Source organism: Anomalospiza imberbis, chromosome 11, assembly GCF_031753505.1.
Source record: "Anomalospiza imberbis isolate Cuckoo-Finch-1a 21T00152 chromosome 11, ASM3175350v1, whole genome shotgun sequence".
Taxonomy (NCBI): Eukaryota; Metazoa; Chordata; class Aves; order Passeriformes; family Viduidae; genus Anomalospiza; species Anomalospiza imberbis.
In genome coordinates, this window is record NC_089691.1 from 13855528 (window position 1) to 13869687 (window position 14160).

The 14160-nt window shown below is 58.2% G+C and overlaps 2 protein-coding genes across 7 annotated transcripts in view; both read left to right on the forward strand.

Annotated features, from left to right (window-relative positions):
- MTMR14 (myotubularin related protein 14) overlaps positions 1-6610 on the forward strand; it is a 31311-nt gene extending 24701 nt beyond the window's left edge. For 3 of the 4 annotated variants that reach the window (XM_068201993.1, XM_068201992.1, XM_068201997.1), the window contains 2 exons: positions 2904-3059; positions 6251-6610. In XM_068201993.1, the coding sequence (XP_068058094.1) occupies positions 2904-3059; positions 6251-6428 (334 nt within the window). In that variant the 3' untranslated portion in view covers positions 6429-6610. The remainder of the gene's footprint in view (positions 1-2903; positions 3060-6250) is intronic. The other variant, XM_068201994.1, reaches the window with a different exon arrangement.
- Positions 6611-6759: 149 nt separating this feature from the next.
- CPNE9 (copine family member 9) lies at positions 6760-13788 on the forward strand. Of its 3 annotated transcripts, none has more exons than XR_011003064.1 (20): positions 6760-7117; positions 8615-8655; positions 8735-8781; positions 8987-9090; positions 9270-9309; positions 9934-10010; positions 10228-10291; positions 10405-10508; positions 10589-10693; positions 11068-11109; positions 11202-11277; positions 11348-11401; positions 11515-11576; positions 11857-11903; positions 11984-12165; positions 12362-12489; positions 12605-12707; positions 12784-12841; positions 12973-13059; positions 13174-13312. XR_011003064.1 is itself a non-coding variant. In XM_068201999.1 (20 exons), exons 1-20 carry the CDS (start codon positions 7041-7043, stop codon positions 13324-13326), a joined length of 1638 nt encoding a protein of 545 aa, XP_068058100.1. In that variant the 5' UTR covers positions 6760-7040; the 3' UTR covers positions 13327-13788. The 3 variants fall into 3 exon arrangements, 2 of the variants coding, with proteins under 2 accessions (XP_068058100.1, XP_068058101.1); XM_068201999.1 differs by having other exon boundaries at positions 12986-13059; positions 13174-13788; XM_068202000.1 differs by lacking the exons at positions 6760-7117; positions 8615-8655; positions 8735-8781; positions 8987-9090 and having other exon boundaries at positions 9309-9465; positions 12986-13059; positions 13174-13787.
- The last annotated feature ends 372 nt before the right edge of the window (positions 13789-14160 follow it).

Here is a 14160-nt window from a genome sequence, read left to right on the forward strand (position 1 = left end):
CAGGAAGACTTTCACCTCTAGCACTGACTGGATTGCATTGGGGTGCAGTCACCCCAGACATCTAGTATTGGTCTCAAGCCAAGCTCAGTGTTTTAGAAGCTCTGCTGCCATTGCAGTGAGAACACAAAATTTCCCATGCTGTGTCTTCTCAGGTTTAGCCCCTGCTGTCTCTTGAGGCTGTTCAAGATGCATATTGACTGTGACATTTCCTCAGGAGCCTCCCTTGAGAAGGCTTTGGGGATAGAGAGGAAGGTCTGCCACAATATCTTAGCTCTGCTGGCCAGGCTCAGATCTCTGAGCCAGGAAAGAAATTACTTAGACTCATTGCAGAGTCAATCAGTTTATTCAATGAATCGACAAGTGTTTGTTTTACTGCCTGGAGGCAAGACACAGAATTGACTGCCTTGAACTCTTAGACCCCAGTGTTGTTGCATTAGATGAAACCTTACTAAGTTTGCACAGCTGCTTGACAGGGCTGGGGACCCCAGGGAGGGCTGGAGGACTAGAGAGTCACCAAGTCAGTTTTGCAGGAGATACGCTGTGCTTTTATCAGCCTGTTCATGGCAGAATTCAAAAGATGACTTGATCCACCTCTAAGAGGTGGTGTAAGATCAGTTTAATCTTAGCTGACAACCATGGAAAGTGACCGGCATTTGGAAACTGGGGCTGCACACCCAAAGCAAAAAACAATTTTCTGTTTACCTTCTTTAGCACAGACTTATCTGACTGGTGTGGTTGAAGATACTGGGCAGAGAGATATTTTTGCTGTCCCTGGTGCCCTGGATCATGGCTTGCCATGTGGGCAGAATCTCCTAAGTAGGCTCCAGATACTACTGTCCCTTTGTAAGAGCTGCAGAACTCTGTTCTCTCTGGGGATCCTGCTGTAGTCCAGGCCCTCCTCTGCCATTCACGCTTGCCCTTTCCAAAACCTTTGTTTCTATCTGGCCACAAACCTGTCCTCTGTTCAGCAGCTCATTACTTTTTCTGGCAGAATCCTGTCTCTGCCTACTTTCAGCCCAAGCCTATTGCCTACAGATCTCTTTACTCCTTTAGCTCAATTTTATGTCACCATGTGTGACACTTCTGTTTTTCCTGTCTGGCTGTGCTGTGCTCTAGGGGAGGTGACATCTTTCTCTTCACTCTGCACTGAAGCACTATTCCTTCATGCTTCTCCCTAGCATCCTGCATTGTTCCCACTGTGATTCCATCATGGCACAGTGCTGTGGGCCCAAACACTCTGCCTGCTCTCTTTCACACTGACTTCCTCCACTTTATCTTCCAAAGTCATGGAGAGAAGTAGATGTCATTGAACAGCAGCTCCCCTTCCCTTGTAAAGTCCTTGCTTTCCAGGGAAGGTTATCCCTGTCTGATGTCCTGAAAGTTTTTCTAACAGTATATGCTTTGCTTTTGCTTTCAGTGAAGTGCCCTCATTCTTACTCAGGCATTGCATACCCCAGGAAAAGCACCATTTTGCAATACAGGGGTCTTCCAATACTCTGACCCTCACTTCTCAGTTCACTGAGCAGCCAAAGAACAAGATCTGTGTGAGACAGGTGAAGCTCTGCTCTCCCTGATTTCTGCTGTCATGTCCTTTCAGAGCCTGAGCTGCCAGACAGGGGTATTACCCCCAAACTTGCAGCCATGATGGAAAGCCGAAATACAGGGAATTGTGTGACGCCCTTTCTGTGCTTGTACAGCCAGCTCAGGACCACATTTAACACTGCTCAAACTTGGCTGTATTGATCAGACTAATTAAATGGCAGGCCTGGAATTAGATCGAGATTGCAAATAGGTTTCCTGCTGTGCATCTCGTCCCACTCTTGCCTTCCAGTCTAGCTCAGGTCCTTCTTGCTGTGGGAGAGCCTGTCTTTGTGGCTGTTCTCTTGGTCCCTTGGGGAGCAGCTGCAGTGCGCCACTGCTATTCTTAGCTGTGAAGACAGCATGCAAGTACCTGGCCCAGCAGAGCTGGAGCACTGCTCTCTGCCCAGCAGAACTCAGATAAATTATCCAGAAGATCTTGGTAGTGTGTAATTGAGCAGCTCTGCCACAGGCTGTGCTTCCAGCTATGTACACTCTGCTGTGCAGCAAGGCTTAATAATTGCTTGCTCCCTTGGAAGCCAAGAGCTCTGGATTTATCTCAAGTGATTGTGCCTTCTTCTCTGAGATTTTGGAGGGACTCCTCAGGTTCATTTGCCATGTTTCATGCTTCTTTCTTTCCTGGTGGGAGATTGCATACATCAGTTATCATTCCTTGGCTATTTAGCCTGTCCTGAAAATGTTTTGTCACCTGCTTTCTGGCACAGCTCTTTGTTTAATAGGGAAGTGATGTTCAGGTGCTGGGGGTAGGTGTTCTGGGTACGCCTTGAGCCTTGGCTCTGTTCAGATCTGGTGGTAATGGCTCAGGAGTGATCTGCTTTCTAACTGCTGCCGGGACAATGATCTGTAAATCTTTCCCAGCACTAACCAAGTCACAACCTTGATTTGCCCTGCTGCCCTGGGATGTGCTAACAGCTACAACAAACAACAGGGGAATGTCCCTTCTACAGCACAGCTTTCACATCTGTGAAGGACTCAGGGCAGGATGTGCTGTTCCATCTCACTAATGGGTTTCTCAGTTCTGCATGGCCATCTGCTTCATGCTGGCTCTCTCCTGTCCAGCTCCTGGTGTGCTCCTGCTGCTTTGTTGGCCCCAGCCAGCTTGGCTCTCCCTTCACTTTCAAAGGAAAGGCTTGGTCTGGGGCCCAGCTCGAGCTGCATGTTGCACCCTGGTCCCGGCGTGTCAACAGTGCTGGCACAGGCGCTGCTGGCCGCCCGCCCGGCAGGTCCCTGGCAGTAGCAGCAGTGAAAAGCATGTGGCTGAATGATCTGACTGATCGCACCGTCTCCCTCTCTCTCTGCCCCAGATCGGCGGACCATTCTCTGCCCGGATCTTCCGTTTCCACAGACTTTGGCAGCTGGCAGATGGTGACAGGGTGTGGCAGTATTCGGGAGCAGGCAATCCTGAACGCAGACGCCTCTCTCCCTTGCAGCTTCCCGGATGAGTTCTCTAACACTTGCCTGTAAGTGTCTTAAATGCAGGATCTCTCCTTGGGTCTCTTGGCTGCCTGCAAGCACTGCAACTTTATCACTCTGGCACTTTCGGAGAAGCCTGGGAGCCAATAATGAACTGTTCCATCTTCCCTGCCTCGATGTTTTCTATCCACAAACTCAATCCCTGAGCGCTCTTTGCTTATGCTGAACACGGAAAGAAAACGGCGCTTTCTCTGCCTAATGACAGGGGAGCTCTTTGCTTTCTGTAGGAAGAAGAGGTTTTTCTCTCTTCCTCGAAGATGCCGAATTTGGGCATAATTGAGTGCAGTTGAGGATTCGCGTTTGTCAGGACAGGACTGCTAACCCAGATTTCTTGGTTTTCGATTTTGCTCACCTACATCTCCCCACTGGGATCAGATCCTTGCTGGAGTAAGAGAAGGACTTTCCTTCTGTAACCCAAATTTTGTCTGGGCTTATGCAGCATCATTTGCAGGTGCTGTGCCTGGCCAGTGCAGAGCCACAGAGACCCTGTGTCCTGCCACATCCTGCCATGTGAAATGGCTGGGAGGCAAATGTTCATCCCCAAATAGAAATCCACTTCTGGAAGCTTGAAAAACTGGAGATGCGCTTTAATTGCTGTTAGAGGAGAGCCTTGGTTTGTGCCTTAAGGCTGCAAACTCTTCATCAAGAAACTGAAATGGCAGATCAGGGGCTGCTGCTAGCAAGCAATGCTAGAGCTGTGCTGCCAGATGCTCAGTCCCTTACTGAGATCCGAGTACGTGCTTTGGAGGCAGAGGGCAAGCAACATGAAAACCCATGTCTCCTGTGAGACAGGCTGCCTGCCTTGGCTCTGTGTGGCTGCGTGCTGTGCTGCTGAACAGAGCAGAGCAGCCGCCTTCAAGTTACGGTGAAGCTACAAGATCCATGAATTGACAGATCAAAACATTGCAAGAGATGTTGGACATGGCCTGGCCAGGATTTGTTCTTCTCCTTTCCTGAGGACATGCTGAGCTGCTCCTGCAGTAGTTTGGAGATGGGCAAGAGAGAAGGGACTGAAGGATGGGCATCTGAGTAGTGACTGCTTTACTGTGTCCTGAGCCTGGCTGTGCTTGGTCACTGACCCTCACCAGCAAGTTGTTGCTGCCCTTGGAGTTGGATCTAATGTCAGAATAGGGACTTGAGTAGATAAACATGAATCAAGGTTGATAGGCCTTAGGCTTATGCAATTTGGAAAGTGACTGCTTGGGGCAGTGGATTCAAAAGGAGGAGAACAGTGGTGGTGCTTTTCCTGTGGGTGTTCTGCCCTGTTCAGCTATTCACTAAAGCTGTGGGTTGCTTGAAGGCTGGGGACTGCTCAACTGAAGGTGCTGGGACCAGGCACTGCATTGAAAGGATGAAGAGTTCCCAGCGGTGTTGTGTTAATCTTAACCCAGAGTCTCTACCCTCTCTCTGTTCTGCATCAGCCCTGTTTGCTCAGGACTCCATTGTGGTTTTATCCCAGTTTTTGCAGCCTGACACAGTATGATTTTTTTTTCTTTTAATTCCATTTAAGTTCCCACTTTGCATCTTCACTGGCAGCAGCTCGATGAAGGTATGCTTTTCACAGCCTACTTCTTGTGCTTGTGTGGGGCTTGTCAGGGCTTACTTCGAGCTGGGGCTTTGACAGCCTCCTCTCATCCCGCACCCCAAGCTGCAGGCAAGCGGGCAGGCTGTAGGAAGTGTAGCGGGGCAGAGTGCCGTGGATTTGGCAAGGAAGCGCGACCTGCCTCCGCGGTGAACAGTTCAGGGTGAAATGCTGCAGCCAGTCTGCAGGGCTTGGTGTGGAGCAGTGGCTGGCTGCTTGACCCAGTGCCTTAGAGTGTCTCACTCCACGAAACAAACCAAAAAACCCAAATACAAATACAAAGTCTGCCTTATAAAGAGGTGTGAGAGCCACAAGTCACGGGACCTAACTGCTGCACGCCCTCGCTTACCTCTGCGCGTGACATCTGAGATCGCTGCACTCGGGTGCAAGTAAGTCCTGCCTTCACGGAGTTTATTTTAAATGCTAGCAGGTTTGTGAGTTCCATGTCCTAATTAGGTTGCCAAAAAGCATCGCTAATGTGTTTAGATATGTTGTTGCCTTTTTTTGCCCTCTGGCTTCTCTTTATTATCAGACACAGTAAACAGCGGCCTGGTTGGCTGCCTTGGCATCGCTTGCTGTTTATAGGCCTCCCACCATATCCTCTTGCTGCTGTTTCCGGACCGAAGCTGTTGGCTGTGGGTGGTTAACACTTCCATTCAAATGAGCTGTGCCAATTTATAGCCAGCCCAGGCACTGGAAGATTAAAGAGAATTTTTTATGGGGAAGGTTCGCACTGTGCCCTTGGAGTGACCTTTGAGGAATGTCTTAATCTCTCTGGGAACCACTGGCATGTCGCAGAGGCACCACAGCAAGGATCGTTTGAGGCTGGAGAGCTTGGAACAGCTGCCTCTGGGCCCCAGTCTTGCTTTCCCTCGCTCCCTCGGGTAGTCTTGCCTTCCTTCTGCTGTTTTCCCCCTGCCCCTAACCAGGTGTGTGGATCAGCAGGAGAGGAGAGCAGGTCCCATGGGAAGTCGTGTCCTACTCTGCTCCTGTTTGCCGAGAGCAGCCATGCTGGAGAGCAGAAGTAAAGTGCTGCTCAGCTCTCCTCTTCCTATGGCTGGAGTGTTCCTTGGGGCTTTTGTCACCTTGTCTGCTCCTTCTCATCCCCCCTTCCACAGAGCTGTCTGTGCTGGCACAGGCACGTGAGGCCGAGGCTGGGGCTGGTGGAAGTGAGGGATGGTTGCAAATAGGTTGGAAGCAACTGTCCGGGCACAGCACATGTGGACAGGCTTAATCTGTGTGAGGAGCGGAGGGAGCTGGCGTAGGGCCTGATGTCAGCAGCCACTCTGCCAAAGCACCACTCTGTTTATGAATTGCAGCCTTATGAGCACTATGGTGGTGGAAGAAACAGGGGACAGTGGGGTGTGTGAAGGAGGAAGCCCCGTGGGGAGCACAGACTGAGGCTGCAGCTGGCTCTGTGGGTTGGATGAGGAGGCAGTGGCACCAGCTGCCACCAGCTGTGTGGACAGAGCCTTTTCAGGCTTGCGCTGCCTTAGCCACTGCAGCCCGTTGAGCACCACAGCCCCGTGTCAGGAGTGAGAGCTGGGATGTGGAGAGGGATGGCTGCAGTCACTGACCTCCACTTCTCTCTCCTAGCCTCGTGTCAGCGAGTGACCGCGAGTCTCGTCTGGAGGAAGTGCGTTCTGCCTTTCTGGCAAGCTACAGCCGGACCATCGGCCTAAAGGCCGTGCCCCCCAGCCCCTCAGGGGCCATCGGTGGCCTCCTCGAGCAGTTTGTGCGGGGCGTGGGACTGAGAGGCAGCAGCACCCTCTGAACACGGCGTTCCCAGACCACTGCCTGGAAAACTGGGGCTGGCGCGTCCCCCAGCAGAGTCCTGGGACCTTCTTCCTGGTGCGGGCACCTGCTGCACCCAGCGTCCGCCGCCAGCCCCCCCTGCCTGGGGCTGGGGGGTGAGGGGGCTTCGGCGAGTCTCTGCAGTAAATGACCCGAGCTGTGCCCTCTCCTGCCTCCTCTGTGGGCTGCGGGCGGGGGCGGCGTGGGGGAGCCGCGCTGCCGGGCGCGCCGCTCACTATAAATAGCCCGGCCCACTCTTGGCGAGCGTCGGCACCGAAATAACACCGAGCCGAACCCGGGAGGAAGCCCCCGGCGCGGGGCGGGATAGGGGCTGAGCCCCCTGTGCCCCTGACTGGGAATCGCGGGCGGGACGTTCCAGTGGAGCCGAGCCCCAGGAGCCGAACACTCTGGTGCCCGGGTTGGTGCCATCGCTGCCGGCAGGGAAGGGCCGTCGTGCTCAAGATGCGCTGAGCCGTGCCTGTGCCGAGCCGTGCCTGTGCCGAGCCGTGCCCGTGCCGTACCCGCCCCCGGGCGCGCCTCCTCGGCGGCGCGGGAGGAGGCGGCGCGGAGCATCGGCGGCGCCCGGGCGGGGATGGCGGCTCCGGGAGCGCTGGAGCCGGCGGCCGGCAGCGTGCCGGGCACCAAGGTGGAGCTCACCGTGTCCTGCCGGTGAGCCGGGAGCCGGGCGAGGGAGCGGGAGGGCGGCGGTTAGTCCGTGGACACGGGTGGGTGCGAAACGCACCGGGATGCGCTGCGGGGCTGCTCGCCGCGTCCCGCTGCCCGCCGCTCAGCCCCTGGCTCGAGGCGTTGTGAGCTGCGCGTTCTCCTCTCTCACCGGGTAGCTCTCGGTGCCAGGGCGTATGCCCGGCGTCCCTCTGCCCTGCTGCTACCCGTCCCGTCCCGTCCCCTTCCTGGGGTCCATGGGATGCTGTCACCGGGCACGGCTGCGTGAAGCGACCTGATGCCCTCACCCGCGGCTGGGGCGCGGGACGGCCCCTCGCAGGGCGATGTTTATGGGAGGTGGGTGATGCCGGCGGGACGCGGGATGCCGGCGCTGACTGCGAGCTCGGTGCAAGGCAGTGGGACCGGGAACGTGGCAACGGGATGGGGGCTGCGGGAGAGGGGCTGCTCTGTGCCCCAGCTTCTGGCCAGGATCTGCCGATCAAGCGGCGGCGGCTGAGCAGGTCTGCCGGCGGCTAAATATAGCCCGTCGGAGGCACCGCTGCTTGCGGCCAGGGGTCCCACTGGCCAGGGGTCCCACTGGCAGGGACAGGTACCAGCATCCTGCTGAGGGCTAGCGTCCCCGTGCCGTGGGTCCTGGGGCACGGAGCGCCCCGACCAGGGTGGGTACCTCCAGCACATACACGAGCTATGCAAACTCTGGGGCGGGCTAGGGGCTGTTGTGCCCTCCCCGCGGCTGAGCCCTGGCCCCCGCTGCCAGCTTCCCTCACAGCAGGCAGAGGGACTGTGGGGCCACGGGACCGGGCAGCTCCAGGCAGGGACCGGGGGTCACGCCTGGAGACAACGCAGGGCAGCCTTTGGCTTCGCAGCCCCAGGACCCAGCCCAGACCAGGGTGGGGTCTCTCCCCTGCGTGCTGAGGCCAGGGAAGCTGGCTTAGCCCCGCAGCCCCCGGCCGTGTCTCAGCCCACCCTGTGCTGCCACCCCGGGGGTGCGGGAAGTATCCCAGCAGAGCCGGTAGCATCCCCCGGCACTTCCCGGTGTCACACCGCGCACAGGACGACGATCAATCGCTCTGCCGGTAGGTGTGTCGGGGGATGCCCACTGGCTGCTCAGCCCCTGCTCCAAGTGTCTCCTTTCTTCTCACTTCTGCACCCTGCCATTAGCCGAGCTCCTGCTGCCGGGGCGCGGCGGGCACTCAGCCGGCGCCGGCGGCACCGGGGAAGGTTTCATCCTGTAAATGGGTTCCTTGTCATGTTCAATCATCATCAGCGCTGGAGACGCTGCTCGCCGCTTGCTCTGCTGCCCCACCGAACCTTGCAGAGGGAGCGAGCGTGTCTCCTTGGGAGTGCCGATACTCTTATCCATGGGAGTCGCACGGCCTTCTGGCATGGTGCTGACCTATGATCAGGGGGATGGACATGGGGACCCGTTGCTGGGCCAGGTGAGTGGCGCTCAGGGTGGCTCACACTTGGCTCTTCCCTCAGGAACCTGCTGGACATGGACACCTTTTCCAAGTCCGACCCAGGTGGGTGGCAGAGCCGGGCCAGGGACATGGCATGGCACAGACACGGCACGGCAGCCTGGCTCTGCTCCTCTCTCCGCAGTGGTGGTCCTCTTTGTGCAGGTCTCAGGGAGCAGCGAGTGGAAGGAGGTGAGCGCGGTCCCCTCTCCTGGTTAATCCCCGGCTGGGTTAAATGGGCCCATATGGCCACCCGTGTCCACGCTAATGATCCCTCCCGGTCCACGCTAACGATCCGGCCCCGCCAGCAGCGCTAATCCCCCACCGGGATTAGCGCCGAGGCAGCTGCGATGGGGACGGGTCCTGGGGGGGGCCACCCTCACCCCTCTCCCTGCAGTTCGGACGCACCGAGGTGATCGACAACACCCTGAACCCCGACTTTGTCCGCAAGTTCGTCCTTGACTACTACTTTGAGGAGAAGCAAAACCTCCGCTTCGATGTGTGAGTAGGGTGGCCAGGGAAGGGCTTGGCCCCACTGAGGGTGGAACAAAGCACCGAGTCAATAATAAATAAGGATAATAAATAAGAATACAATGTCGAATAGGATGGGTGGGGAAGCAGGGCTGTGTGCTGGAGCATCCCTGCAGGCACCAGCTCAGGGCTCTGCTCTCCCACACCAGCTACAACGTGGACTCCAAGAGCTGCTCCGCTTTAAAGCAGGTGAGCACAGCCTGTGCTGGGGGACACATAGTGACGCCATGGTGGGACACCCCAAGACTGTGCCCTGTGTGGGTGCTGTCACGGGGGGGACAAGTGCCCCTCAGAGGGCTCTAACCTGCTCTCCATCTCTCCATGCCCCATGGGGACTCGCAGAAGGTAGGTGCCTGCCACACACCAGCCACAGCTCTGCCCTGGGAACCCTGAACCTGGGAGTACCTGGTGGGGCAGGATGGGGCCAGGACACTCCACAGGGTTGGTTTTTGTGGGGTAGGATGGGTCTAGGGTGGCCCAAGGGGTCCAGGACAGGTCAGGGCATAGAGGGCAGTTGTTGGGGGGGGGGGACACAGGATGGGTCCAGGGATGTGGGCTGGCCCTGGGGGCACAGAATGAGTGTAAGGCACATGGAGCAGGCACCTGGGGTAGTCCTGGGGATGCACAATGGGTCCTGGGCTGCAAGGTGGCTCTTGGGTCACAGTGTAGGTTCAGGAAACTTGGGGTGGCCCAGAGTTAAGTTGGTGGCAGGTCCCATGGGTGCATTGGGAGAGAATGGGTTGATGGGTGTGGGTGGCGTGGGACTGGGGCAACTGCCCTCCATGGTCTCACAGTGCTTTGTTTGGAGCACAGGACTTCCTGGGGCAGGCATTTGTGGCACTGGGAGAGGTGATTGGGTCCCAGCGGGGACGCCTGGAGAGACCCCTAACGTGAGTCATGCCCTGTGGTGAGGTGAGGTGGGAGGGTCCCACACTGTGTCTCCACCACCTGCTCCACTGGACCCCTCCCTGCATGTCCTGTGCTGGGGATTCTGGTCACACTGCCAAGCACCACCAGCTGTGGGACAGAAGCCCCAACCCTGACCTCTCCTCTTGTCCCTGAACTGTCCTCCTTGTCCCCAAGCTGACTGTGTGCCTCTGGTTCCAGAGGTGTCCCAGGGAAGCGGTGTGGGACTATCCTGCTACTGGCTGAGGAGCTGAGCAACTGCCGGGTGAGTACCCGTGTACCAGCTGCAGTGTGGAGAGGACTGCGTGGTCCCTCAGTACAGAAGCTGCTGGTGCCAGGGGTGAGGAAGTGGCTGGCAGTGATAGTCCCTGTCCCCAGGACATCGTCACAATGCAGCTGTGTGCCAACAAGCTGGATAAGAAGGACTTCTTTGGAAAATCCGATCCTTTCCTCGTCTTCTATCGTAGCAATGAGGATGGCACGTGAGCACAGGGATCCAGTGGGGCAGACAGGGTGCCAATGTCACCAGATGGTGTGGCCCAACCCTGCCCTGTCCCCCCAGCTTTACCATTTGCCATAAGACAGAGGTGGTGAAGAACACACTCAACCCGGTGTGGCAGCCCTTCACCATCCCCGTGCGCGCCCTCTGCAATGGCGACTACGACCGGTACAGGAATGGGGATGGGGACGGGGACATGGGCAGCCATGGGGCCAGAGCAGGGTATGAGCAGTTCTTTGTGGGCTTGGCCCTACAGCGGCAGGCAGCTCAGAACTGGGTCCCAATTGGGTTTTTTTTTCTCTTTTGCAACCCAAATTACATAAAGGCATCCCCCTCCCTTCCAGGGCCCCCACCATGACCCAAATTTCCTGCTCCCTCCTGGCAGAGCCTCAGGCTGGGCAGGCAGGGTGGCTCTGTTGGAAGTTGGTGGGCAGGGTGCTCACTGTGGGTTGGGCTGTGGGCCTGGGTGTCCCCGAATGAGGGGCTGGAGGGGCCGTGCCAGCCTGGCAGGTGGCTCACCCACTACATGCCTTCACTTTCAGGACGGTGAAGATAGATGTGTACGACTGGGACCGGGATGGGAGGTGAGGGAAGGGACACCAGGGTGCTGTTGAAGCTTCCCAGGGCACCTCTCACCCAGGTGTCTGGCCGTACTGACCCTGTGTTCCTCCTGCAGCCACGACTTCATTGGGGAATTTGCCACCAGCTACCGGGAGCTCTCTCGAGCACAGAGTCAGTTCACAGTGTATGAGGTAAGGTGGTGGGTCCGGGTGAGGGCAGGGAGCAGTCCATGCTGGGACTGACTCAACCCTGTGCCTGCAGGTGCTGAATCCCAGGAAGAAATGCAAGAAGAAGAAATATGTGAATTCTGGCACTGTGAGTGGTGCTGGGGAGTTCCTGGGCCTCCTGCCTTCCAGGAGCTGGTGCGGCTCCACCTGCTGTGTGTGCCAGGTTCGGGGGGCTCCAGATCTGATCCCCTGTGCCCACAGGTGACACTGCTCTCCTTCTCCGTTGAGTCTGAGTTCACCTTCGTTGACTACATACGGGGCGGGTGAGTGGGGGGCCGGGAGCCCCCCGGCTCCTCAAGATCCCCCATGGCTGAGAGTCTCGGGGCAAGGACAGTGGTGGCAGTGAAGGTTCAGCCTGGGGGTGACAAGGGGCCAGTGGGGCTGGGAAGTAGATGCAGAATGGTGGCATGGGGCTGTGGGGTGCTGGCTGGGGAAGGGGGGCCGAGGCAATGGGTCTGGGCAGGGAAACACCGGCACCGTGGGGCTGGAAGATGGTATCCCTGTGCCGTGGGGCCGGCAGCCTCCCTCGCTCTCCCCCTTAAGGACGCAGCTGAATTTCACTGTTGCCATTGACTTCACGGCCTCCAATGGTGAGTGCACCTGGCGTCTGGGGGGTCCCCATCACCGTGGGGCTGGCCATGGGGCGGGTGCGATGGGCACTGTGCCGCAGGGTTGCCATCACAGCCCACCTCGCTGCACTACGCAAGCCCCTACCAGCTGAGCGCCTATGCCCTGGCACTGAAGGCAGTGGGGGAAATCATCCAGGACTACGACAGTGACAAGCTCTTCCCTGCCTACGGCTTTGGTGCCAAAGTCCCACCTGACGGCAAGATCTCCCACCAGTTTCCTCTGGTGCGCCCTCCCTGTGGGACAGGGCTGAGTGTGAACCCAGACCCCCTGGCTGTGGGGCAGAGCTGGTCTTGTGGGTGCCCACAGCACCTTGGCGGGGAGAGGAAGCACCCTGGCAGCATTCTGCCCCAGCGTCCCACAGCCTGGGGCACACCAGGAGCTGTGGTCCCCCTCCAAGTGCCCCATCTCTGTCCCCCAGAACAACAATGTGGAGAACCCCAGCTGTGCTGGCATTGAAGGCGTGCTGGAGTCCTACCTCCAAAGCCTGCGCACCGTCCAGCTCTATGGTCCTACCAACTTTGCTCCCGTCATCAACCAGGTGGCTGGGTGAGCACTGGGGCACTGTCCCCTTTGCCATCCCCAAATGTCATCTGTCCCACCGCAGGGTCGACTACCCCACACCAGTGGGGTGCTTGAGGGACCCCATCCCTTTTCCCCATAGGATAGCCGCCCAGGTGACCGATGGCTCACAATACCACGTCCTCCTCATCATCACTGATGGTGTCATCTCTGACATGCTGCAGACCAAGGAAGCCATTGTCACTGTGAGTGCACCCTCGTTGCTCTGAGTTCACCTCACATGGACACTATCCTGGCTGACACCCCGCCTCTGCTCCACAGGCTTCCTCCCTGCCCATGTCCATCATCATCGTGGGAGTAGGTCCAGCTGAGTTTGAGGGTGAGTTGGGACTTGGGGACACCAGGGAAGAGGGATGGAAACATTGTCCCTTCCTCTGGGACGCCAAAGGCATCCAAGGGGCTGGTGTTTCCATCCCTGGTGTTCATCCCACCGAGGCTTGGTGACACCAGCTGTCACCCCCAGCCATGGAGGAGCTGGACGGTGATGAGGTACGGTTGTCTTCCCGGGGACGGTATGCTGAGAGGGACATTGTACAGGTAACGCTGGCATTGAATCCAGACCTGCGATGGGTGAGAGATGCTCAGTCTCCCTTGCTGAACCCCACAGCAACAGAGTTGTTTCCAACCTGACCGCAAACTTCTTGTCCTCAGTTTGTGCCATTTCGGGATTACGTGGATGACTCGGGCAACCAGGTGCTGAGCATGGCCCGCCTGGCCAAGGACGTGCTGGCTGAGATCCCTGAGCAGCTGCTCTCTTACATGAAGACCCGTGACATCAAGCCTCGCCGGGCAGATCCCGAGTAGCTCTTCCATGAGCCATGGGACTGACTGGTGGGGCGAGGATATGTTACCTTTTTTCTGCCGGTAGCCAGGGCTTAACCATGGAGATGTGGCCCCTTTAGGGAGATAATCATTTGCTATGGTTGGTCAAAACAGGGCTGGGACCCGCTTCTGGCAGTGAGACCACAGGGCTGCCCCTTCCTCCTGCCCGATGTCCAGCAGCAAGGCGGGACTGTCCCTCGACCGTGGCAGCGCGGGCAGGGCCAGCGCCGGGGGAACACGGTGTGTGCGTGCGTGTGTCCCGGGAGAGCAGCCTGGCGTCTGCCCCAGGGCCAGGCCGAGTGTCTGCCGGGGCTCTCAGCCCCGCTGCTCCATGGGGCAGCGGCCTCGCCCTGCTGCTGCCTGCACCCCATTCCTGCCTGCACCCCGCTCCTGCCTGTGCCCTCTCCTCCGGCTCTGCTAGCCCGGGCTGATCGGCCTGCCTCATGCCCTGCCGCACGGCCGGGGCTCCCGCCACCGGAGGGTGCCGGGGCGGAGGGCAGGCGGGTCTCTACTGCGTTACTGACTGTAAATAAACTGCTCAACCGGGTCTGCTGCCGTGCTGGGGCAGGGGGAGCGGGGAGAGCAAGGGGGACGGGGAGGACCGGTGGGGCGGGGGTGGCCAGGGGCCCGAAGGTACCGCGGGGCGTGTAGCCGGGCCGGGGGAACCGGGAGCATCTTGAAAATTGGGGTGACCTGAGGGACCGAGGGGTCCGGAGGGACCGTGAAGACCGAAGGGACGAGGGGGGCGATGGGGGCCGGGTTGGGGCGGGGCCGAGCGGTAGCAGCGGGGCCTGTGATTCGAGGCGGCAGATTCGC

What these genes read in the sequence shown, in the direction of transcription:
- CPNE9 (XM_068201999.1), top strand. Translation starts at nt 7,041, where the DNA reads ATGGCGGCTCCGGGAGCGCTGGAGCCGGCGGCCGGCAGCGTGCCGGGC. An exon ending in GTTGACTACATACGGGGCGG is followed by an intron (nt 11,577 to 11,856) that starts GTGAGTGGGGGG and finishes CTCCCCCTTAAG; the next exon opens with GACGCAGCTGAATTTCACTG. An exon ending in CCAAGGAAGCCATTGTCACT is followed by an intron (nt 12,708 to 12,783) that starts GTGAGTGCACCC and finishes TCTGCTCCACAG; the next exon opens with GCTTCCTCCCTGCCCATGTC.